At 38.6% G+C, this 27,927-nt stretch overlaps 1 protein-coding gene across 1 annotated transcript in view; it reads left to right on the forward strand.

Moving 5' to 3' along the window:
- The window catches only part of LOC135477655 (potassium voltage-gated channel subfamily H member 6-like), a 153,154-nt gene that overhangs the window by 78,340 nt on the left and 46,887 nt on the right, over positions 1 to 27,927 (forward strand). The window contains exon 3 of the mRNA XM_064757830.1: positions 23,982 to 24,113. Within this exon, the coding sequence (XP_064613900.1) occupies positions 23,982 to 24,113 (132 nt within the window). The remainder of the gene's footprint in view (positions 1 to 23,981; positions 24,114 to 27,927) is intronic.

The following is a 27,927-nucleotide window of genomic DNA, read 5'->3' on the forward strand; positions in this document are numbered from 1 at the left end:
TAGGCCTTGAAAGTTGTTGAATTTGTCAAGTTGTGTCTCAGAACTTGAGTGACTGAATCTTGCCTTGAGCTTCAGGTAGTGATATGTGGTACATGATCAACCTGCATTTAATATATATATATATATATATATTCAAATTTTTTTTTCTGTGAAGAAAATATATATTCACTGTACGTGTACGCACAAGGATGTGGATAAAGGTGGTTATTATTCATTTCTGGATAGTCCGAGGAAAATATCAAAACCCAACAAAAACACAGAAAAAAAAATGTTGTTATATGTGACTTGAAACAGCATCTTGTGCTATCTAAAGAAGCTGATCCTTCTGTGAACACATTTCACATGACGGCCCTGCTGTTGAGTATGAAAGCTTGGCAGAAATAGTTCTAGTATTGCCAAAGGCAATCGTTGCCAGTGACAACACTAAATTTTGGCATTTTGCAATTGATGCTGAGAGGTTGTAACCAAAAAATACCTCATCTGGGCTTCCAGGAGCTATTGATTATCCTCCAAAGGAAATTTAGACCAATCATAATCAAGTTTATCAGATGTTTGGTAGCGTAGAGAACATGACAGGAAAGTCACCTTTGTCCACCATTGGTCAGCAGCCAAGATTTGGTTAGACAAATGCTAATTCCATTCACACTTCTTTTTCATCCCTCTTGTGATAGGTCAGATTGGAAAGTTCCAACACTCCCCCCCCCCCCCATCACCACCAAGGAAAAAAAACAGGTCTCGTTAGTTGATATAATAGGTGTAAATCACCAAACTTTTGAAAGAGATGAACTAAAGTTTGCCAGATTTGGCACACTTAGTTGTCACATAGCCATAGCTTAATTTTGTGTGTCTTGGCCAAGAATAGGAAATTAGTTGTGATTGAAAGTGTCCTTATTACTAACACTTCACTATCAGAATGTGAGTGACTGGAAATGTGGATATAACAGTAATCCGCTTATATAGACTGAAATTGTGAAGCTCTTCATGTCTGTTATATAGCCGACTTGCTAGATATAATACAGTAAATACTTCACATAATTGTTAAAATGTATTTTATTTATTTGTTTGATTGGTGTTTTACAACGTACTCAAGATTATTCAACTTCTACAAAGGTGACCATTCTTTTAAAGTGTAATTATAGATTAAAAAATTATGTGTGTCTCATTAGTGAAAGGCAGTAGAGAAATGTACCCAGAAATACTTCAGATATATTTTTTCATACCAAGAAATTCATCCAAAAAAATTTTTTTTTTTCACATGGGGGTTTTTGGGACTGTATATTATTCCAAACGTTTTTCATATCATTTTGTACGTCTAAAAATCCATGAAAGAATGGCGATTTCTGGATTGATGATTCATTAACAATGATTCAATGCTGGAGGAATTGTATGTTACATGTATGTACCCTGCTGGAGGAATTGTATGTTGTGTGTAATATGTCCCTTGCTGGAGGAGTTACATGTATGTGTAATATGCCCCTTGCTGTTGGAGTTGTGTGTTATGTCCCTTGCTGGAGGAGTTGTTTGTAACATGTCCCTTGCTGGAGGAGTTGTGTGTAACATGTCCCTTGCTGGAGGAGTTGTGTGTAACATGTCCCTTGCTGGAGGAGTTGTGTGTTATGTCCCTTGCTGGAGGAGTTGTGTGTAACATGTCCCTTGCTGGAGGAGTTGTGTGTTATGTCCCTTTGCTGGAGGAGTTGTGTGTTATGTCCCTTGCTGGGGGAGTTGCGCGTTGGCCACAGACCCCCATTAGTTTTCCATAAGCGACAATGTTAACGTTTAGCACTGTAGCTCAGTCCCAAACATTCTGTGGCCAATAAGCTTTTCTGAATACCTGACCCAGCCTGTGAGAAAGAAGCCATAAAAATCTTGACATAGGTTGACCTTCAAAATCTGGACCTTTCCATGCCGGCAGTTGGGAGGGGTGCCTAGCAACGCCAAGGAGTCTTCACTCGCAGCCTGATCACCATCAGTCTACTTGTGTCCTCTCGCCCAGAATTTCAATCTTTCATCATTAAAACTCTTACCTGCCCAAAGCTTGGACAATTTCCATCATTTTGATACCAAGCATGCACCTGTACACCAAAAACGGCAGGCTGGCAGCGAAAAAAGACTTTACGCCCTAAAATACACAGAACTACAATCGTCCCTACCGAAAAACGGAAGTTGTAATCGGGGTCTGTGTCCTGCTATGTCTCTTGCTGGAGGAGTTATGTGTTATGTCCCTTTACTGAAGGAGTTATATGTTATGTTCCTTTGCTGGAGGAATTGATGTGACTTCCCTTGCTGGAGGAGTGTGTAAACTTGGTAGAAAAGAGAAATTCTAGTGTGTGATGGTCGTTGTTGGCTCAAAAACATGAGGACATAATGCTGAACACAAAGAACAGTGAATAGACTTCCCTATATTTATGATAAATGGTTTTCTTTGATTATAGCAAGTACTCTTGTGATATAAGACAGTACTCCTCTACTAAAATCTGGAGTACTGTACTGCCACAATGATATACAGCATTTATCTGGAGCACTGTGCTTGCATATCTGTATTTCTTCGACCCTAAACCTGATAGTGAAACTTTGAAATTATTCTATTACATATTTAGTATACATTTTCTACACTGATATTTTAAATTAAAGGATAAGTGTCCAGACTTATTATTTATTCATCATTACATATATTATATACCTCTGTATATATTGTTAAATTGAGTGTAAAAAAATATTGAAAAAAATTACTTTAATCTCGGTATCACAAGGGAATCAGGCTGGTTTTATGCATATTCCCTGCCAATACTTGGTGCATGTAGTCTGCCGAATCATGTCATACAAATCCAACCTTTAGAGCCTTGCCACGCAGTCCAGTGTTAGAAATGCTACACAAGAGTGACAACAAGCATATCACATTACTCCATGAAATGGTTTGATGCTCTTCGCATACAGTTGTAAAAACAGGTGGTCAAAGAACCCTGGAGTTGGTTTTTTCAAGTTTCCAGAGGATGTGGCTTTTATGAAGGCACAGATTTTGTGCCCACCCAAAACAGCTGTATCTGCTCTGGTCATTTTGCTGCTGAAAGCTATAAGAGAGGGATACAGCCTAATTTCCACAACAGCACCTGCACAGAGTAGTTATAAAATATTATTAACTGAACTGAAAATCAATAGATACTAAATTTCTGTACACTAACGCTGACATACACATCGTACATGTAATTATATTGTTGGCCATTATATGCCCCTATAGGCATAAGCTATTCGGAATGGCAAAAATAATATCTGTCAGTTGTTGTCATGGAATATAGATATGAATTTAGAATCTCTCAGGGAATAGAAAGATATTTATTGTGAAGTGGACAGAGAGAAAGAATAATAAATAAATATTCAATCTTAAGACAAACATACAGTGTAACACAGAATAATGCTACCTAGCTTACCAGTATGTATTGTCACTGCAGTTGGAAATGCCTGGAAAAATATCCAATTCAAAGTCTGAAAACTCAGAGTCTGAAGGCTGCCCAGAGGTGTCATAAATCGGAACTTCCATGTTATTCACTATCAGAAGCCCTCCCGGGAATATACTGTTTAAACAGGTTATTATCTTTATAATTAGGACTAGTAGGTAAATGTGGACACTAATCCTGCCAGATTTGTAGAAGTGTCATTCTTTTATGCTGAATAAAGTTGCGATAATTCTCATTAACCTGGTAAAACATTTAATTTTAGATTTGGTTACTGTATGCTGCGTGAGCGTTTTTGTCTGCACTTGTTTGCTCTGAAGCAGCTGTTCTCCTGTCAGACATTCTGAAAGTGTTGTTTTGCATGCTTGGTAGAGACTGCTGGAGTTGGTTGACCTTCGACCCCTTATTATGTATTCAGTACTTCAGTCTGTGTGACTAGCTAGACAATGAATATTGCATTAGTTTAAGGGTACAAGTTCATTTAGAGCATATAATGTCTTGCAGGCTGTCTGCAATACATGTATGTCAACTTTTCATTATGCCATCGAGAAATGATGCATAATGTTTTGCTCTCTAAATGTTAAAATCCTTGGCATTATATGCCAATTACTTAGTCCATTTTGCTCTTATTCAAGACTCTGGTAATTTGTTTTTGATGAGTGTTTACTCATCTAAACTTTTGTACCATGTCGAGTAAAAGAAGTTACTGTTAATTTTGTGTCTTATTGTTAAATGATTGCCACGTCATATGAAAAGTGCTTTATTACGGTTTTAACATCAAATACTGTGCAGGTATGCATTCCTCATCAATCTGAGTCAAAGGTAATAAGTTAATTTTGCATCTTATTGTAAAATGATTTCCACATCGTATAAAAAGAGATTTACTACAGTTTTAACATCAAATACTGTACAGGTATGCATTCCCCATCAATCTGAGTGAAAGGTAATAAGTTAATTTTGCATCTTATTGTAAAATGATTTCCACATCATATAAAAAGAGATTTACTACAGTTTTAACATCAAATACTGTACAGGTATGCATTCCCCATCAATCTGAGTCAAAGGTAATCAGTTAATTTTGCATCTTATTGTAAAATGATTTCCACATCATATAAAAAGAAATTTACTACAGTTTTAACATCAAATACTGTACAGGTATGCATTCCCCATAAATTTGAGTAAAAGGTAATAAGTGAATTTTGCATCTTATTGTAAAATGATTTCCACATCATATAAAAAGAGATTTACTACAGTTTTAACATCAAATACTGTACAGGTATGCATTCCTCATCAATCTGAGTAAAAGGTAATAAGTTAATTTTGCATCCTGTTGTAAAATGATTTCCAAGTTATGTAAAAAGAGATTTACTACAGTTTTAACATCAAATACTGTACAGGTATGCATTCCCCATAAATCTGAGTAAAAGGTAATAAGTTAATTTTGCATCCTGTTGTAAAATGATTTCCAAATTATGTAAAAAGAGATTTACTACAGTTTTAAAATCAAATACTGTACAGGTATGCATTCCCCATCAACCTGAGTGAAAGGTAATAAATTAATTTTGCATCCTATTGTAAAATGATTTCCACATCATGTAAGAAGAGATCTACTACAGTTTTAACATCAAGTACTGTACACACGTGTATTCCCTGTCAGTCGTCACAAAACACATATAATAAATATAATAATCTAACATTTACAAGTAACAGTAAATTAAAGCCACAATACATTCTAGCTTCACTTTTCTTGAAACTAACTAAAATATGCAAATGTAATTTTCCACATTAATTTGTTTTAAAACATTGAAAAATAAGAGTGTTTTTCTATGTTAAAATGCGTTATATACAAAATTTAGCCATTCAAATTCCACCAGATCAAAGTACATGTGCGTTTGATCCTCTACACATATATAAAGGTTTATTTTCAAGTGACATCCAATTTCCATATACATGTAAGTGCGGTCAATGTTTTGGTCTACAACCTGTAGAAAATTGAATTCTTGATAGTTATTTAAAACAAAGTCATGGGAAAACACTTTTCTCATTTGGTAGATGCACAGGAATTGTTTCCATGGTATTAGAATAATTTTATTTTAAACAAAAAAAACTGTCTTTGCTAGTTAGATAATTGAAAGTCATTTCTTATATGACAGTCTATTATCAGTTGGAAATTCTGCAATTCCATTACAGTGTTGATGGAAACATATTTTCAAGGGCAGAAAAATTTTCCAATTTTAGCATGTCTCTTGTATTCCGCCAATCCGTTTTTTTTTTGGTTTTTTTTTTTGGAACATCATCTGCTGCCATTTACGTCTCCAGATTTTAGTTTGCCTTAGTAAAATTGGGAAAGCTCTAAGTTGGCTTGAATAAATATCCTTGCCACCAGGGGGACACTTGTAACAGGAAATTTCGATGAACGGCTTTTTGGACTTCGTCATTCTTCTTTGAATTCCGAACTCCTCAGCCCTTCTTGGTCTGGATTTTGCGTGATTATTGAACTTGGCCAGCAATTTTTTCCAGCCAGTTTTACAGCCGTCTTCTTGTCTACAATTCTATTATTAAACATGGTTTTAAGTGGAAAATCTTAAAAAATCTTGTGCGAAGTGTTCCTTTTTTCCACTCTGAGGATGTCAGTTGCAAGATCTATCTGCATTTGATTGTTGCAGAATAGTCACTCTCGATGCCAGCTTAAGAACCAGCATCAGATTGGGCAAAAAAATCAATATAGATTCAGAGGTCAAGTGTTTGCCCAGTCGAAATTTTGGACAGTCACGTCGTTTTCCGACATGCCCAGATCATAGCTGGAATCAATGGCGTGCCAGAGAGCCGGCAGTCTAGCGCTAAGTGCTGAGGCACGTTTGTGAGCTTGTACAGGGAATACGACCGGAAACCTTCAAGTCTCTGAGCCCATACAACCAGAGCAGATATCAGCCTTAAATAACGTCTATATAGCGTTTCTTCCCCCTAAAAAATAGCAGTATTCTGATTGAGACTGTTAATGAAGAGACAACAACAGCGACTGTTTCAGGCCTTAAATCATACAGTTGTTTTCTTGCCATACATGTGCCTTCTGTTTCCTAAGTAATGTAACCCAGTGTAAAGATGCTATAATTCACATTGTACCATTGTCAAATTCAGTACAGTATTAAAGTCGTATGAGATGGCATTGATCTTTTGATATATCATTCAATCAATATAACAAACTTGTTACACCAAATTTGAACAACGCTCACAATCCTAATTTTAAGAAAGTGTTCTTAATTACAAGTTGAGGGTCTTGGGTGGTTAGCATGCCGGCATGGCGTAATGACCCAGGAGCATCTGATAAATGTGACATCAGCCCAGCATTATGGTGGTCGGAAACTGGGCAAAGCCTGAGGGAAACCCACAACCATCCCCAGGTTGCTGGCAGACCTTCCCACGTCCGGTCGTCATTGTATAAAATAATGTCATATAAAGTAGGAGTATCAAGGAATGCCATTTTTGCCTAAATATGACATTCTGTACCCTATATAGTGGTAGCATCTTTTGTGGTCCAGGAGCGGTAGATCCAGGGTCAATCCTGGGTCGAGTCCACACCTAAGATCTTAAAAGAGGAAGTTGTAACGTCCTCTCTCGGCGTTCAGCATGAAGGGGATAGTGCAACGACTGTTTGACCCGTATCAGTATAATGGCTCGGGCGGAGCGGCTTACTTGCCTTTTGGTAAGGCATCTCAGTGAAGCAGCACTAGATAAAAGAGCAGTGGAAATCCGTCCTGCAACAAGGAGGCACATTACACGCACTCTTAGGATTCCTTCGTCGTCATATGACTGAAAAATTGTTGAGTACGATGTTAAACCCCAAGTGCTCACTCTTTTGTGGTCATGCATCTTCTTGCCCCCTGTGCACAAGTACACTGTTAACTCCAAGAGAAGTAAGACCCTGGTAATCCATTTATTGCTGTCTTACATTTGATTTTAAAGTTCAAGCCATAAATTGTCCTACAAAAAAGGAGAGAAAGAACTGATCTCACTATTTCAGACTTTGCAGACCTCTGGTTAATCGACAAATGCATAATTGTTCCAGTTATGCGGAGGTAGCCTGATCTTTGCAATAGACGCAGGGAGTGATATGGTTCGTTCACAACCCGATATAACAAATGTAACAAATCAGTGAAATACATGTAAGTTTATTTGAACGATAGAGGCTTGATTGGGCCGAGTATAATTGTTTACAGAAACACACTGGAAGCAGTTATGATTTCCTAACTGACCATCTGTTCAAACTAGGTTCTTGTATTGTTGTGTCAGCAGATAGCCTTGCTTCAATTAACTTTCATGCAAGACTTTAGGTTTGGTGTACATTTATTTCAAATAGTGTACAAGTTTACATTATTTTGGTTGTTTTGGTATAAAGGAAAGTATTATGCTGTCTAGCAAGGTTCATTTGAGAAAGAAGGAAAACCTAACAGAGTCCCATTTTAAGGGTTGTGTGCTGAAAGTGGATGGAAATGATGTCTGTTGTACGTGGATTGTATCTCAGTAGAACGGTATGGACATATTTTCATCCGAAGCAACTTGATGATCATTGAGTGAGATATTTCTGTTCATGAAATTATGGCAGGGGTTGACAGACAATCTTTCAAATTACCCTAGAATCGACCGGGAAAGTTATTTTAGGCGTAATGTGAGCAGATGTATAGCTCTTGCTATTAGATGAACTTTTGACAACTTTCTGGGAATTTACAAGTAAGTCGATACTTATGTCAAGGATTTTCCGCGCATAGTAGGATATTTTTACAATAGGCTCGTGATACCAGCTTCATACGTTACAACAATTGTGTATTAGCACACAGCTACTTCACTTCATTGTTTCCTAAGAGCTCACAGTCACGTGTGGGTAAATCCATGTCTACATACAGGTAACTGACAGCTTACAAAATTCAACAATGAGTAATTGTAGAGCAGTTTATTTAGATTGACCCGCCTTTAAGTATAATCACTCGTCATGATTGTGAAATCTCCCACCAAATCTAGACAAGAACATGCAGCTTTAGAAGTTTAAAGACATGCAGCCTAGAAACGGGTTTACACTGAAATGGTTTTGCACCATTCCAATGTTACTGATTGATAGCAGGTCTGTAATGCTGGTCATAATGTTGGTAAGTGCATGCAGTACAGTGGCTTGTGGTTGATGTGTCCTCTCGGGTCGTAAGTGGGAAGATCTGTATGAGTGAAATGTTCTTGAGTACAGCGTAAAATACCAATCAAATAAATAAATAAATGTGGTTGATGTGGTTTAACTTGTGGAAAGTACTGAAAAAAAACTTAAAATTCACGAAAAATTTTGGTACTGTAAAGGGTTGTACGTGTACCTGTTATTCTGAAAATTGACCCTAAGAATGAAGGCCTGTGCATGTCTAAATAGCTGCTGAAAAATATGTAAAATAGGCTTCAAACTTTACAAAAATTCAAATAATACATGTATGTACTTTGTAATACAAGAACAAAACTTATTATCAACTGTTAAAAAACTATATAAAGGGCTGAAACGCATTGTACGGTAATGGACTGAGACAGAAGATGCAGACAATGTATAAAAACTGTGAGGAAGCCATTAAACTGCATGCAGTTCCAGTTTTCGTATTATTGCTCACTATTGTTCAAACACAGGGATCCCAAATAAAACATTGCAGATTGATTTCAAAGAAATATAATAGTTCATAACTGTTTGGTGTAGTTGGAGTATTTAAGTCAAAGTTTGCCCATTTAAGTACAGTACATGTATCCATTTTAAGTTTCCCCATTTAACTAAATGTATCCATTTTAAGTTTCCCCATTTAACTAAATGTATACATTTTTTATGCTAGTACATGTACTTAAATAGGAAACTTTGACTTAAAATATGGTTAAGAAATTTTTTTTCTTCTCTGGCATAGGTTTCTCAGTTTCTACCTCATCATATACAGGTCACTACTTGTATTGGAAAAAAATAGATTTTATATCCAAAATATACAGTATGTATGATTTTGTAACCAGCAGTTGTAACATTTATTCTCTTATTGTTTTAGCCATGCTAGCCCTAATTACCAACAGAGTTTATTCCAGCAGAATGCTAGCGTATACACCTGTTAACGAACTCCTGCTACAGGTGTAAACACTGGGGTTTTTGTTTGCCTGTGTGCCAGCTACTTTTCACCAGTGATGATTTTATTCCTGGGTGCTATAGTCGACAACCATGTACAGTACCTGTAGCACTGTTGTTTCAGGTGTTGTATGATCCTGTGCCCAATAGGTATTTAATTGCGGAAAGAACAGTTCTTTATACTCTAGCCAAAGAACCACATACATGGCTTGGTATTGTATATATGATGATGATATAAGAGTGACCCATTACAGTATGTCAGATTTATACGAGTGGCACATATAATTTTCGCTTCTCTGAGTACATCAGTATGCCTGAGTATACCAGTGGCTGAGTACATCAGTATGCCTGGGTCTACCAGTGGCTGAGTACATCTGTGTGCCTGGGTATACCAGTGGCTGAGTACATCTGTGTGCCTGGGTATACCAGTGGCTGAGTATATCTGTGTGCCTGGGTATACCAGTGGCTGAGTATATCTGTGTGCCTGGGTATACCAGTGGCTGAGTACATCTGTATGCCTGGGTATACCAGTGGCTGAGTACATCTGTGTGCCTGGGTATACCAGTGGCTGAGTACATCTGTGTGCCTGGGTATACCAGTGGCTGAGTACATCTGTGTGCCTGGGTATACCAGTGGCTGAGTACATCTGTATGCCTGGGTATACCAGTGGCTGAGTATATCTGTGTGCCTGGGTATACCAGTGGCTGAGTACATCTGTATGCCTGGGTATACCAGTGGCTGAGTACATCTGTGTGCCTGGGTATACCAGTGGCCGAGTACATCAGTATGCCTGTATATACCACTGGCTGAGTATATCTGTGTGCCTGGGTATACCAGTGGCTGAGTACATCTGTGTGCCTGGGTATACCAGTGGCTGAGTACATCTGTGTGCCTGGGTATACCAGTGGCTGAGCACATCAGTATGCCTGGGTATACCAGTGGCTGAGTACATCAGTATGCCTTGGTATACCAGTGGCTGAGTACATCTGTGTGCCAGTGGCAGTGTACATCAGTATGCCTGGGTATACCAGTGACTGAGTACATCAGTATGCCTTGGTATACCAGTGGCCTGAGTACATCTGTGTGCCAGTGGCAGTGTACATCAGTATGCCTGGGTATACCAGTGGCTGAGTACATCAGTATGCCTGGGTCTACCAGTGGCTGAGTACATCAGTATGCCTTGGTATACCAGTGGCTGAGTACATCTGTGTGCCTGGGTATACCAGTGGCTGAGTACATCTGTGTGCCTGGGTCTACCAGTGGCTGAGTACATCAGTATGCCTGGGTCTACCAGTGGCTGAGTACATCAGTATGCCTTGGTATACCAGTGGCTGAGTACATCTGTGTGCCTGGTTATACCAGTGGCTGAGTACATCAATATGCCTGGGTATACCAGTGGCCGAGTACTTCTGTGTGCCTGGGTATACCAGTGGCTGAGTACATCAGTGTGCCTGGGTCTACCACTGGCTGAGTACATCTATGTGCCTGGGTATATCAGTGGCTGAGTACATCTGTGTGCCTGGGTATACCAGTGGCTGAGTACATCTGTATCCTGGGTATACCACTGGCTGAGTACATCTGTGTGCCTGGGTAAACCAGTGGCTGAGTACGTCTGTATGCCTGGGTCTACCAGTGGGTGAGTACATCTGTGTGCCTGGGTATACCAGTGGCTGAGTACATCAGTATGCCTGGGTCTACCACTGGCTGAGTACATCTGTATGCCTCTATATACCAGTGGCTGAGTACGTCTGTGTGCCTGGGTATACCAGTGGCTGAGTACATCTGTGTGCCTGGGTCTACCAGTGGCTGAGTACATCAGTATGCCTGGGTCTACCAGTGGCTGAGTACATCAGTATGCCTTGGTATACCAGTGGCTGAGTACATCTGTGTGCCAGTGGCAGTGTACATCAGTATGCCTGGGTATACCAGTGGCTGAGTACATCTGTGTGCCTGGGTCTACCAGTGGCTGAGTACTTCTGTGTGCCTGGGTATACCAGTGGCTGAGTACATCTGTATGCCTGGGTCTACCAGTGGCTGAGTACATCTGTGTGCCTGGGTATACCAGTGGCTGAGTACATCAGTATGCCTGGGTATACCAGTGGCTGAGTACATCTGTATGCCTGGGTCTACCAGTGGCCGAGTACATCAGTATGCCTTGGTATACCAGTGGCTGAGTACATCAATATGCCTGGGTATACCAGTGGCCGAGTACATCTGCGTGCCTGGGTATACCAGTGGCCGAGTACATCTGTGTGCTTGGGTATACCAGTGGCTGAGTACATCTGTATGCCTAGGTCCAGTGGTTATATTATGTAAGTTTAACATCTGTGTGCCTGGGTAAACCAGTGGCTGAGCTCATTGGTATGCCTGGTATACCACTGGCTGAGTACATCATTATGCCTGAGTATACCAGTGGCAGTGTACATCATTATGCCTGGGTATACCAGTGACTGAGTACATCAGTATGCCTTGGTATACCAGTAGCTGAGTACATCATTATGCCTGGAGATGTCAGTTGCTGAGTACACCAGTATGCCTTGGTTTACCACTGACTGAGTACATCAGTATGCCCGGGTTTACCAATGACTGAGTACATCAGTATGCCTGGGTATACCAATGACTGAGTATATCAGTATGCCTTGGTATGCCAGTGGCAGTGTACATCAGTATGCCTGGAGGTGTCAGTTGCTGAGTACACCAGTATGCCCTGGTTTAACACTGGACTGAGTACATCAGTATGCCCGGGTTTACCAATGACTGAGTACATCAGTATGCCTGGGTATACCAATGCCTGAGTATATCAGTATGCCTAGATCCAGTGGTTATATTATGTAAGTTTAACAATTCTACAGGATATTTGCCAGCTTACAAATGGGTCATTCGAATCTAGGCAATATATCAAACACAAATATGGAATGATTAAACTTGTAGAGTCTGATGTGGAGTCTGAAGTATTATTTAGGTGTGTCACATGTTTGAGGTATTACAATATCGAGCGATGTTGAGCGATGTAGAAGGTTAACACATGGATATCGCACAGATTGTGCTTATGATGAAACTGGCTGTTCCAATTGACACTGGCAGACATATTAAACCTGCTCGTCTGAGATGGAGAAAAGCTTGTTCCTACAACTGTGTGGACTGACAGCTGCGAAAATGTGTTCGTCTTCATGAAACTTCTTGGCAGGAATCGAAAGATGACTTCAACAGTGTCACACTGATCTTCAGCAATTGGCCTGCTGCCAGAAATCAACGATTTTGCGGCGGACACCAGTGTTTGCCAATCCTCTCGTACGGATTCTGTGGTTTGAGTGTTTTTCTTCTTTTTATGTGAAAGAGAAAAAAAAATGGAGAGAAATGAAATTTAAAACTTGAAATTGATCTGAGAAGTGCTTGTGCAGATGGGATGTGGATTTAAGAAAGAGCGTGTTCAGTGGTGGCGAACTGTTCTGAGTGAGGTGCTGGACTGGAGATGTTGATGTTCCTTGTGACATCACTGTGGTATTGTTACACTACAAGGCAAAATCATGATAATTGTGACATCATTATGGTTCTGTTACAGTTCAGGTCAAAATCGTGATAATTGTGACATCACTGGGTTCTGTTACAGTTTAGGGTAAAATCATGATAACTGTGACATCACTGTGGTATTGTTACAGTGCAGGGTAAAATCATGATAATTGTGACATCACTGTGGTATTGTTACAGTGCAGGGCAAAATCATGATAATTGTGACATCACTGGTATTGTTACAGTTTCTCTGCAAAATCACGATAATTGTGACATCACTGTGGTATTGTTACTCTGCAAGGGAAAGTCATGATAATTGTGACATCACTATGGTTGTGTTACATTTCAGGTCAGAATCATGATAATTGTGACATCAGTGTGGTATTGTTACAGTGCAGGGCAAAATCATGATAATTGTGGCATCACTGATGTTTTGTTACAGTGCAGGGCAAGATCACGATAACTGTGACATCAGTGCGGTATTGTTACAGTGCAGGGCAAAAATCATGATATTTGTGACATCACTGTGGTATTGTTACAGTTCAGGGCAAAATCATGATATTTGTGACATCACTGTTGTATTGTTACAGTTCAGGGCAAAATCATGATATTGTGACATCACTGTTGTATTGTTACAGTTCAGGGGAAAATAATGATATTTGTGACATCACTGTTGTATTGTTACAGTTCAGGGCAAAATCATGATATTTGTGACATCACTGTGGTATTGTTACAGTTCAGGGCAAAATCATGATATTTGTGACATCACTGTTGTATTGTTACAGTTCAGGGCAAAATCATGATAATTGTGACATCACTGTGGTTCTGTTACAGTGCAGAGCAGAAACATGATCACTGTGACTTCATTGTGATATTGTTACAGATTGCAGAGTGAAGCATGGTCACTGACTTTTTTGTGATAAAAGTACAGAGTGCAGAGCAAAAATGTGATTATTGTTACACTGCTACAGTCTCGTGAGAAAAAACATTATCCCTATGACTTCATTGTGGTTAACTAAATTACGTAGCTGCCTTTGTTGTGCATATTGGAGCTACATTGGAGCCTAATGCATATTGGAGCTACATGTACATGATCAACCTGGGAATGTTAGCTTTAAGACTGCATTGTGTCTTAGCTGTCTTAAGCTGTTTATAGAACCTGTGAGAGAGGGGAAAGTGTAGAACCTGCTTGTAGACAGTCTGTCAGAAGTGGCCAGCTTTCGGGGGGTGGGGTTTTGGATGGTAGGTGGCGGTTAGGGTAGAGAAGTAGAGGAGACCTATCATGTAAACACCTTTGCATCTTTATGCTCTTCTCGTTGCTGATGGTTCTCCTGCCCCCTCCCAACCCTCCAACCCCCATCCTCGCAGAAAACAAAATCATGAATTGTTGTGTCCTGAATGTCAGAGGTACATTACCCAAGTTATTATCCCAGGGCCTGGCTCAAATACTCCAGTGAGAAGCTGGTTGCCACAGAGGTTTTCCAGGTATTCCCTGTTTATCTTCAGTCCCTGGGCCTGGCAAAGTGTAGGTTGTTTTTTATCTGAGCTGCCATAATAGAGAAGTCTAACACAGAACAATAGACCTTTGCTGACACTTTTATGTTTTCTGAATTCTGGCCTATATTGATGCATGGAAATCTGTGAAAGCCTATAAAGGTAATGTTATCATGTGTTCACAGAAAACATGATTATATCTACATGTAGAATAGCAGAGGTTATATTTTTGGGGAAAACAGATTACGGTAGCAAATCATGCAGGTTTGTACAAAGGGAAGTTGCTCGAGCAAATGCATGTTGTGCTGATAATACTATTCAGGATGACATCTTTATCATGTTGTTTAGCAGCTGATTTGGCTGAATATAGTTCCCTATCATACCCACCTGGAGGAGATATGATGCCACTGTGATGTGATAGCTAGTTTTATATTAATAGCAGTCACATGCTCTTAGATGCACAAACTCGGTACTGGTAACTCAGCATTTAATAGACAGTTAGCACTTGTCGATAATTTCTTAAGTTGACTCTTCTTCTGCTTAACTGATGATATACTGTATGTCACTTGAAGTGTGGTCACAGTCATGAGAAAAACATCAGTGTTACGGTTGAAGGTATCATTTTAAAGATTTATTTGTTTCTGAAAGTGCATATCTACAGGCCAAACTTTTGGTAAAGTTACAGCATATTTAGCTAGTCTAATTGGAGACAGCACTAAGAGTACCAAATCAGAATAAAAATGCATCAATGTAATACAGGTGTGTTAGTGCACTGCCTAATTCCACAGATTTTCCCTTGTGAAAGAGTGAAATTTATGCACATTTTGATTTCATTTTGAAGATATTTACATTGGTTGGATCGGCCAGTTTCAGGGTTTCACAAAAAGTACAATTTATCAGTCAGCACAGAATAATGCCTCCAGAACATGCTGGAATAAACACCTTGCAAACATGTGAAAAGGTTGAAGATTTCTAGTGGCTTTTATGAGCACACAAACTGATGGTAAGGTGTGATGTCAATGTTCTACTGCTACAGGAAAGAAGAGAAGACAAAATATAGCTTTGTTGAAGGCTGATTGGAGTTACATTATGGTCAGCCTGAGTATTGACATGTATACATGTGTGTGTTAGGACTACTTGGGTGTCACACTTGGCAGTTTTTGTCATAATTGTTCAGGTATTGAACGACTTGCATTGATCACCTTACGGGATATTTCACTTGTATGCTGGTTTAGTCAGTGTTGTGGCTTGTCAGGAAAGTTAGAGAGTGTCAGGAATTAATGAATCTTCTGTGGTCCAGCATTAAAAATAGGGTCTAGAAAATGTACCATATACTGTAAAGTACTTATTATTCGCTGGAATTTATTTTTTGCGGATTTTCTCCAAAAATATGTCTGCAGGAATTAATTTTCGCGTATTCAAGAGAATACTGAAAAACATATCTTAAAATCTTAAAATTTTCCAAGATATAATATGACTGAAATTATTAGACATTAGACATCAGGTATTATCATGGGTGGCTTTAATCCTTCTTTGTTTCCTGCTGTGTCGATAATCCCCATGGTCTGGATCAGAGATTAATACAATGGGGGATGGATTATCACTATGTAAGTACAAGTAGATCACTTTCTCACCATCTGTGATCAGTACTCAAAACAGGTGTCACTTCTTTTTGAAGTGTAGCGCAGCGTGATGACCCAGGAGTCTCTCACCAATGAGGTCGCTGTGAGTTCAAGTCCAACTCATGCTGGCTTCCTCTCCGGCCATATGTGGGAAGGTTTTCCAGCAACCTGCGGATGGTTGTGAGTTTCCCGCGGGCTCCCCTGTTTTCAGTTTTAATCGTCCTCTGCAGCGGGTCAGAAACCACAAACATTGCTGTAGCTGTCAAACGGCCATTGTGTTGTACACACTTCACAGTTTGTTAGAAGCTCACTCATTGGACCATAGGAGAGACACAACCAGTGGGATAGCGTGTATCAGAGCGACATTCATTAAAAGCCTGCCTGTGCAGGTATCTACTTTTCTTTCACTTTACGGGTATAGCGAAGATTGATCAAACGAAAGATGAATAAACTCCCACTTTGTTTTATACCCACCAAGCCACAGCAACAGAGTTTGTATATATTTAACCATAATTTCCCTTCCCTGGTGTTAAAAAATTTAGCTGGCCCGTCAAGCTTTCTTAGCGGAACTCCCGACACCCCGGTTTTCACTTCATTATTACTACTACCTGTAGTATATGATTCAATATTGGATATTTTTTTTTCGCGGTAAATTATTGACTGCGAAATCCACGAAACTTAGTTCCACGAGAAAAGTAAGTACTTCATAGTACCTCATGGGTCAGTCACTTGAAAGAGGCCTGAAGAAAAATGGTGAAAGCAAGGCACAGTGTGCACTAGCAGAAACCAGAAACAGTCATTAAGGCAAGCAACAATGTTGCAATGGACCTGAAACAGCAAGTAGGCTGGGAACAATGTAACAAGGAGGCATGAAATAGTCAAGCAAGCATGGAAAACTGTAGCAAATTAAAGAGACCCAGAGTGAACATGGTTTCAAACTTGATTGACCGAAAGAGAAAAGGGACAGATGAAACAAACAACATTTTTCCCACCTAGATTAAATGGATGGGCAATTTAAAACAGTTTGTCAGTTTTGTGTGTCATAAATTAGCCGAATCATCTCTGTGTGAACAAAACTCTGTAAGTAAAATGAGTACAGCGATTCTTCAACCTTTTAGCATGCTTGCAAGTTTTTTGTTTATTCGAGCATATTCTGAGGGCATTATTCTGCATTGTCTGAGAAAAATTATGCTTGGGTATGCACAAGTATACGGGGCGTTTTACTTCCATGGTCCATCAAGAGCAGACAAACGCACATGTATTGATGTGGAATCTCAAGAAGTTAATTACGGTTTAATTCAGATCCTGTCCTCTCTTCCTTCATAGCATTTATTGTTTTTATTTATTTGTTTATTTTATCATCTAGACTTCATTCATTAATGATATTTACAGGTACTTAATTTTAATTTTTTCCGAACATTAATTGTCAGAAACAAAACCAGTTTTTCACAGCGCCATCAAATTGATCCTCTTAAAGCAAATAGTTTTAATCTGGTAAGACATTTGGTGAAGCAGATGATACAAGCTTGGTGTCAGTTGTGTAACATGATAGGGGATAGATATGGACAAATAACCAAGATAACAGTTTACCATGAGGCATGCAAACAGTTAGTATTGGAAATATCATCTGGCATACTGATACATGTAAATTTTATTGACTATATAATACAGTGGTGGACATGACTCTGTTCTGTTGAGAATTAACTAGGATTCTGCTCCATGAATACAAGTGAAGTTCATCTGTGTGCGTTAGAAATTCTGATAAAGCTAAAGATCTTCTGTAAGTTTACCAAGGGCTGATCATGTGATATAGTCATGGGCGAATCTTATATCAGATCTAAACTAGGTGGTCATATAGTTATTGCAGGTGGTTTTTGAGCGTGTACAAAAACCACCCATGATCACCTACTATTCTGATTAACAGGAATCCTGTGTAGGTTTTTACCCTTTGATTTCATAATGTCACAGGTACTACCCAAGATATATTTTTAATAAAGTTCTGCAAGAGTCAAAAGATTAGTTTGTGAGTGACTGGCAAAAATCTTTTGAGGTTTTTGGGGTTTTGAAAAAATGAATTGCAGAAGCCTTTCTGCATTCAAAATTACATAGTGCAGGTACATGTTATGTGGGATATTTTGATGGCTTACTTAATGTGTGCTTTCAATTGTGCATTGAAGATTACACAGTGTGAAATCATTATCTTGCTAGGTTGCCAGTGACTGTACCTGCATTAAAGATGGTACACAGTGTGAGATCATTAGCTTGCCTGGTTGCCAGTGGCTGTACTTGAATTAAAGATTGTACACATTGTGAAATCATTATTTTGCTGGCTTGCCATTGGTTGTACCTACATTAAAGATTGTACACAGTGTGAGATTATTAGTTTGTCTGGTTACCAGTGGCTGTACTTGCATTAAAGATTGTACACATTGTGAAATCATTATTTTGCCTGGTTGCTGTTGACTTTATAACATGTGTTGAAGATGCACTCGGTGTAGGGTACATTGTTGCCCGACATCAAACATTTGTTGACTCATTACCAATTCTATATATTTCACACACCCTGCTTACAGGAGGAGTACATAGATGTATATATAAATGTCTCACGGTTACAAGGTAGTTTCATTTAAATCATTCAGTTTTGGAGCTCTGCCATGTAAAAACAAAGGGCAGAAAATTTAGTTTTCATGCGGCCTTTCCATCAACCACTTTGGTTCTGCTTTTCTTGTATCAAAAGCAGTTTACTATTTTCTTTTTGGGAAGTTGTCCACCAGTTCATCCAATACGTATAAAATGTGTCTGTGGCACCCTTGATTCTAACAGCCAAGTCGATCATTGATGATTTGTGCAATTCCTCACACGACAAAAAACAGCTCAGGAATGTCAGAAAGGATTTTTCAAACTATTCAGTCATCAGTGATTTCAAGAATGAGACCATTTGCAGGATGTCTTGGCTTGAAGGGTGCAGAAAAAAGTCAGGATGAAATTTACAGTGACCATTAAGACACAGTGGAGTCGCTTCTTGGAACAGGACTCAGTAGACATTAATTTACAATTGTCTTTCATTGTGTTCATCATTGCCAAGATGACAAGCTGGTTTGAAGAAGATGGACACCCGCATTATCCCAACTCTCATTAGTCAGACATGACGCTTTGCTCCAAACAGTTGCTTTGGCATCTTGTTCATCTACATCTGAATATCAGGCCAAAAATCGCAATGTCACAAAAGCATGATGTGAAGTGTTATCACTCTGTGGGAAGAATAGCATCTTGTTTATCTAAATATCAGGCCAAGAATCGCAATGTCACAAAAGCATGATGTGAAGTGTTATCACTCTGTGGGAAGAATAGCATCTTGTTTATCTAAATATCAGGCCAAGAATCGCAATGTCACAAAAGCATGATGTGAAGTGTTATCACTCTGTGGGAAGAATAGCATCTTGTTTATCTAAATATCAGGCCAAGAATCGCAATGTCACAAAAGCATGATGTGAAGTGTTATCACTCTGTGGGAAGAATAGCATCTTGTTTATCTAAATATCAGGCCAAGAATCGCAATGTCACAAAAGCATGATGTGAAGTGTTATCACTCTGTGGGAAGAATAGCATCTTGTTTATCTAAATATCAGGCCAAGAATAGCAATGTCACAAAAGCATGATGTGAAGTGTTATCACTCTGTGGGAAGAATAGTATCTTGTTTATCTAAATATCAGGCCAAGAATCGCAATGTCACAAAAGCATGATGTGAAGTGTTATCACTCTGTGGGAAGAATAGCATCTTGTTTATCTAAATATCAGGCCAAGAATCGCAATGTCACAAAAGCATGATGTGAAGTGTTATCACTCTGTGGGAAGAATAGCATCTTGTTTATCTAAATATCAGGCCAAGAATCGCAATGTCACAAAAGCATTATGTGAAGTTTTTTGTTTATCAGCCTGTGGAGAGAACAACCAATGTATACAGTAATTATTTGACCATTGATATAATTATGTTCTGTTACATTGGTCTAATTCAGTATAGCTGGCTTCCTCTCCAGCTGTATGTGGGAATGTCTGCCAGCAACCTGCAGATGGTTGTGGGTTCCCCCAGGTTCTGCTTGGTTTCCTTCCACTATAATGCTGGCCACCATCGTATAAAGTGAAATATGCTTGAATTTGGCGTAAAACACCAATCAAATAAATAAATAATACATTCAGTAGCCTGTACAATTGTGGGTTGTAAGCTTTTTTTATTTTTATTTGTTGTAAGTGAGAAATATCAATTAATCAGTCAGTCAAACTATTAATGTTGTTAAACATAAATTTGATGAAATATAAACGTACCTCAATGTGGGTAGTACATGTATGTATTAAAACATTTATAATCATTCAAATAGTTACTGAGAAAAAAACCTTTTCCCTGAAAGTTTGAAACTTGTTTCAGGTATTGATAAATTTGTAATATTCATTAAGTGAATGCGATATGTTTTTCACAGAATTACATTTGAAGCCCGGGACACTCAGTCCTTTGGCAGCAGTGCGATCACATTTGTTGACCAGAAAAAAAAAACTTGTTATGCTTGACTGAACGTTTTCTGGACGCCAGTGTAGAAAATGGACGAGATTGAATAGATACATTTCTTGACAGACTGAAATTGAACTTTCTCCCACAAGGCTTTGCAGTTAATAAAAGGTTACTGCGGTGAGCGCGAGTCAAAATGCCTTGGCAATTTCTCAGCCAGCGTCACCTATCTTGAGGGCCAGTAGTTATTCAAGCTTACATCCTTCTTGTCTCAAATCAAGATGAAAGTGCAGCCTTTCGGCATCTCCATTGATTGTATTCTGGCAGGCTCCAGTGCTGCTCCCACAACTCTCAAAAGCTAGCCGCTTTCTCACAGTTTGTTTTCTTTACCCAAACGTGTCTTTGTACTATGGATTACTTGAAAGCATGATCCTTTTTGTAGGAAATGTTATCAGCAGTTGTAATAACTGATAACTTCATGTACAGTATTAGAGAACATGAAGATACCCAATCAAAAAGAGAGAATGAATGGTCAATCTGCTTTCTCTCCAAATCACATCGAGTACATACATGTTAATTAAGTATCATACATAATTTAAAACAAAACATACAGTACTGTGATTAAATGTGATTTCTAACAAATGTTTTGTTTTCAAAATATAATTCAATCAAACTTAATTATACTAAACATGTTTAACGGATTGTAAAACATTTTGATCTTATTGTTACTATCAAAAATCTACGGTCGTTCTAACAGTGGTATTTTCAGGCCAAAAAGTATGCCAAATTAAATGTCAGTGTAAAATTTCCGATTTCAGAATCCTGTGATAAATATGAAGTACAGCCTTTGTTTTCCTTCTATTAATTGTTACAGCCCGAGTAATTCCCTGTAGATGTATAGGGTCTTACAACTTAGTCTCTTAGAGGAGAGTAAACTTGGCCATGTATGATTTATGCCAAAATCAGATGAAAGAACATGACAATCTATGTGCAAATATGGTGCATAATACTTTTTTTTTATTTTTTTTTATTTTAAGAAAAAGGGTATATTTGAAAATATTTTTGTATGATGGGTATTTGGGACCACCGCTTGGAATATGTCATCTTTGCATAATAATATTCTAATTCAGGATGTGATTCTATGCCTGATAAATTTATTTGGATGTAAATTTTTTGTTTGTGTCCAAACATGCTCAATCCTGGGTCAGGTCACACCTAAGACCTTAAAAAAGAGGAAGTTGTAACTCTCCCTCTTGGCGTTCAGCATTAATGGGATAGTGCAATGACTGGTTGACCCGTACCAGTGTAATGGCTCGGGCGGGGCGGCATACTTGCCTTTGGTAAGTCATCTCAGTGAAGCAGCACTAGATGAAAGAGCAGTAGAAATCTGTCCTGCAAGAAAGAGGCACATTGCATACACTCTAAGGACTCCTTTGTTGTCATGTGACTGAAAAATCGTTAAGTTAATTAAGTAAATTGTTAATGATGTTAAACCCCAAGCACTCACTCACTCACTCACTCACTCACTCACTCACTACAAACATGCATTTAATCTGAATAATTATAATACATACAAATATATCACAACATAGAAATATAATTAAAATTCAGATTGAACACATTTTTTAGCTTAAAAGACGAAATTCTAGTGCAAATATGTTTATTAAACATGCGTTGGAGCCTCGTGTATAGCATTATTACCCAAAGACAGTATATACCAAATTGTGGCCCCAAACACCCACCATACATAAGTTAAGTGCCTTATTCAGTTGAAAGAAAAATCAAAAAAAAAGATTGAAGACCACATTTACAACTAGCTTTTCGCACACTTTCATCTGAACGTTATGTAATTTTTATGTTTTCTCCAGCTGTAATAAAAATTAACATTGAACTTCATTCCGATCTTTGTCATTGTGCAGTGGGAACATCGTTACAAGACATTGCGACCACTGTAAGAGTGACTTCTAGAAGTGGTTGCACAATTTATGAATTGCCTGGAGAATGGATGAGACGTTTCCATTCTGCTTTCTTGGTGATATATATAGTGTTACAGTTGAAGGTTTGTTCCAGGATGTGTAGGTCCCAGCTTGACACTGTTAAATATGCATGGATAAAAACACCAGTTAAATAAGTTGTAGATGTATGTGACATTACTTATACACACCGGGTCCTAACAGGCCTTCCCAGAATCCCGTGGTTTAAAAACATTTGACTCAGTTTGGAAGATTTAAGAAAAAAAAATCAAAGAATTTTTTAAACCATTTTAATGTTTTATTTGCCTTTAATACCTTGTGCTTTTGGGGTCCTTGCAGTCTTCCTTGTAGAAGAGTACTGAGCCCTAAAGGTGGGTGTAAGGGCACTTGTCTTTCACTCAATAGAACACATGAGTTGCACATTCAAATCTGGCCTTAGACAGGGAATTTGTGGATTTCCCAGATCTCACTGCTTGTTGGGCTTTGGTGATGATAAGGCCACCCCTATGAGTGGTGTTTGGTGATTAACACCACTCCTAGGGCTGTTTGTGCAGTCTGGCTTTGTTAAAGACCACTTATCTTTCATCAGCATGGTATGCTTATCTGTATATCTCAGGGCAATGTCACTTGCTAAGGTCTTTGGTATATCCCAGTCACTACAGTTTCCTCCAGGCATCCACCTGACTGCCATCATATAAGTAAAATAGTTGTATGGCATCAAGCAAAAATGAAACAAATAAATCATACATTGTAAGTAGTCTCTAGTTAAGGGGAGATAACTTGCTATGACTGCAGGCTGTCTCCATGTGGCACTCGCTTTTAAATCAGACAGGCTGCAGTGTGGTGCTTCTTGATGTGTGTTGATTTCACATTGTAAAGTATACATTAACTGGTACTGTAAAATAAAAATTTGAGGATTCCAGTCTCATTTTGTGTTTTGCAGGATAACAGACACTAAAACAATGTGCAAAAACAAAATAAACATTAGCTTGGTTGGTATTTAATGAATTAAAAACATTTGTGTTTTCCATGAATTCATTTATTTATTTGATCAGTGTTTTATTCCATACTCAAGAATATTTTACTTTACATATGATGGTGGCCAGCATTAAGGTAGGAGGAAACCAGGCAGAGGCCGGCGGAAATCCACGACTATCCTCATGTTGCTGACAGACCTTCCCACGTAGAACGGGATAGGAAACAAAACTTGAGAAGTGTTTTCTTTAGAATTTGAAAGTGAATTATGAAAACACTAGCGAAGGTTGTTTATGCACCTGTATGTTAACTGTGTTGTGTTTGTTTTGCAGGGTCAAAGTTCCTCTGCAGTGTATTGGTGGCCCCCGTTAAAAATGAACATGGAGAAATTATTTTGTTTATCATCAATTATGAAGACATCACAGATGCCCCTAACAGAGCAGACATTAAGATTTTCAAAAACCGTAAGTATTACTCATTCAGAGGGCTATAATTTGATGGAAAGATTGTCAGCTTATTTTCTTTATCACTTTACATATATATGTATAATATATATATATATATATCAGTCTTACTTCATTCATCTTTTATGTTTTTCCTTTCTTTAATTTCCAACTTCAGATTTAAAATGCAAAAATTATAAATATTATTAAGTGTATTTTAATGACAGGTTAATGGATTTTGGATGCTTATAAGGATTTGTTGTTAATTTAGTGAATAGGGAGACTCACCCACTGTAACTATCAGGCCTTTGACCGATATGAATTGGGAGACTCACTCACTGTTACTATAGGGAGACTCACCCACTGTAACTATCAGGCCTTTGACCGATATGAATTGGGAGACTCACTCACTGTTACTATAGGGAGACTCACCCACTGTAACTATAAGGTCTTTGACCGATATGAATAGGGAGACTCACTCACTGTTACTATAGGGAGACTCACTCACTGTAACTATCAGGCCTTTGACCGATATGAATAGAGAGACTCACTCACTGTTACTACAGGGAGACTCACCCACTGTAACTATCAGGCCTTTGACCGATATGAATTGGGAGACTTACTCACTGTTACTATAGGGAGACTCACCCACTGTAACTATCAGGTCTTTGACCAATATGAATTGGGAGATTCACTCACTGTTACTACAGGGAGACTCACCCACTGTAACTATCAGGTCTTTGACCGATATGAATAGGGAGACTCACTCACCATTACTACAGGGAGACTCACCCACTGTAACTATCATGCCTTTGACCGATATGAATTGGGAGACTCACTCACTGTTACTATAGGGAGACTCACCCACTGTAACTATCAGGCCTTTGACCGATATGAATAGGGAGACTCGCTCACCGTTACTACAGGGAGACTCACCCACTGTAACTATCAGGCCTTTGACTGATATGAATAGTGAGACTCACCCACTGTAACTATCAGGTCTTTGACGTATATGAATTGGGAGACTCACTCACTGTTACTATAGGGAGACTCACCCACTGTAACTATCAGGCCTTTGACCGATATGAATTGGGAGACTCACTCACTGTTACTATAGGGAGACTCAACCACTGTAACTATCAGGCCTTTGACGTATATGAATTGGGAGACTCACTCACTGTTACTATAGGGAGACTCATCCACTGTAACTATCAGGTCTTTGACCGATATGAATTGGGAGACTCACTCACTGTTACTATAGGGAGACTCACTCACTGTAACTATCAGGCCTTTGACCGATATGAATTGGGAGACTCACTCACTGTTACTATAGGGAGACTCACCCACTGTAACTATCATGCCTTTGACGTATATGAATTGGGAGACTCACTCACTGTTACTATAGGGAGACTCATCACTGTAACTATCAGGTCCTTGACTGATGTGAATAGAGAGACTCACTCACTGTAACTATCAGGCCCTTGACTGATGTGAATAGGAAGACTCACTCACTGTAACTATCAGGCCCTTGACCCATGTGAATAGGAATACTCACTCACAGTAACTATAGGGAAACTCACTCACTGTAACTATCAGGCCCTTGACCGATGTGAATGGGAGACTCACTCACTGTTACTATAGGGAGACTCACTCACTGTAACTATCAGGCCCTTGACCAATGTGAATAGGGAGACTCACTCACTGTAACTATAGGGAGACTCACTTGCTGTGGCTATCAGGCCCTTGACCAATGTGAAAAGGGAGACTCACTCACTGTAACTATAGGGAGACTCACTCACTGTAACTATAGGGAGACTCACTCACTGTAACTATCAGGCCCTTGAGCAATGTAAATAGGGAGACTCACTCATTGTAACTATAATGAGACTCACTTGCTGTAGCTATCAGGCCCTTGACCAATGTGAATAGGGAGACTCACTCACTGTAACTAAAGGGAGGCCCTTGACTGATGTCTTATATATTATAATACTCACATATTATAAAACACATGTAATGTGGCAGATCTGTCCCAGGCAAGTCATACATGCATAGACAATTGCCTCTGGTCTCTGTCCAGTTTCCTCCCACCATAATGCTGGCCGCCGTTGTATAAGTGAAGAGTGAAGTATTCTTGAGTACGGCGTAAAACACCCATGAAATAAATAAATTTATGTAGTAATCTTTTAGTTCACGTGCTTGAAATACCTGTATACATTTTGTTTGTTTATGCTGTACCAGGTGATGATCTTTGTGGTGTTGACAAGATGAATCAAGGGGAATAACTCTATTAGCCATATGTCTCAAAGTGCACTAAGGGGAGATCAGTAAGAAGTAAAAGATTTGAAATAACTTTTAAACCTGCACAGGATTCTCCAGCTGGCTGTTGTTTTTCTTGAGCCCTAGTTTGAGCCATATCTAATATTTTATATGGAAAACCCCAGTTTTATAGGTGAAATTTTTTTGCAGAATCTGATTTTAAATACATTGCATGACAATTTTAAATACAAATGGTTGGTAAAATGCTCATAAATGTTGCACATTTTCTTTTAATGTTTGTTGCTTAAGAAGTGACTGACTCTGACGGTCAAAATGATGTGGTACATAAAAATAAATTTGAGGTAGCGTGTTTGATAATACAATCTTTCCTTCTGAATAAAATATTTGCCAAATATTTTTTAGAATAAAAGGTTTTTTTTTTCCAAACCATAGAAACGATGTATTTCCTGTCACATCAAATATTCACCAGTGCCTCTATTCAAACTAAGGAAAGAACATTACACTTTAGGGTCTGAGGCAAAATTAAGCAGAAATATAGGTGTAAAAGGTAGACTATTATTTTTGTGAGTAATGAAAAGTTGTCATTCACAAAATGGTGCTTTGCCTAACTCTGTCACTCACCTAACTCGATCACCTTTATGTGCTGTGTACTTTTTTTGTGATCAAGATAAAATCAAACATAGACAAGATTATATTTTTTTTTCAGACTTTTTTTTTTTTTCAAAATTTATTCAGACTGATCAGCCTTTCATGAATAATTGTACAACTGTTTGTAACATTGTCCTGGAATAACTTTACAACTGTTTGTAAGGTTGTCCTGGAGTAACGGTGCAACTCTTTGTAATGTTACCCTGGAGTAACTTTACAACTCTTTGTAACGTTGTCCTGGAATAACTTTACAACTGTTTGTAAGGTTGTCCTGGAGTAACTTTACAACTCTTTGTAACATTATCCTGGAGTAACTTTACAACTCTTTGTAACGTTACCCTGGTGTTTCCATGCTCATTGTCATACCATTATAAAGTGAACGGGTTGAAAAGTGCCATTTATCTTACTCTGGATTAATAAAGTGAAGTGGTAGAAATGTTTAAAGCTGCTAGGAATGTTTTGAAGAATTGGGTATGGGAAAGGCTGTACAAAACCATCCAGACTTCATTACTCCACAGAGGAAATGACACAGGTTTCCGTCATCTACTAAAACAGTAAGGCTTTATTTGCAGACAGTATTGGTTTCCCACACCCCTCACAAGCAGGGGCTGTGTGCTGAGGTTGTCTTTATATATGTATCTTGACCCTATGTCCTGCTCTGTCTGCGTGGTTGTGTATTTTAGTTGTAGAAAATGTAGAATCTTTTAGCATAGTGTAACACAGCAATGCAAAAACAGTATTAAAAGAAAAGACAACGCATAATGTAACTTTTATAATTACATGTGGTTTGGGGTGGAAAAAAAGCCTATAACTGCCACTGACATGTTTTTCTGATGTGCTTGTCATAAACTATATGTCAACTGTTAATGCCAAATTCTTACAAGGACATGGAATACGTCATTTTAGAGAA

Source organism: Liolophura sinensis, chromosome 11 (assembly GCF_032854445.1).
Source record: "Liolophura sinensis isolate JHLJ2023 chromosome 11, CUHK_Ljap_v2, whole genome shotgun sequence".
NCBI lineage: Eukaryota > Metazoa > Mollusca > Polyplacophora > Chitonida > Chitonidae > Liolophura > Liolophura sinensis.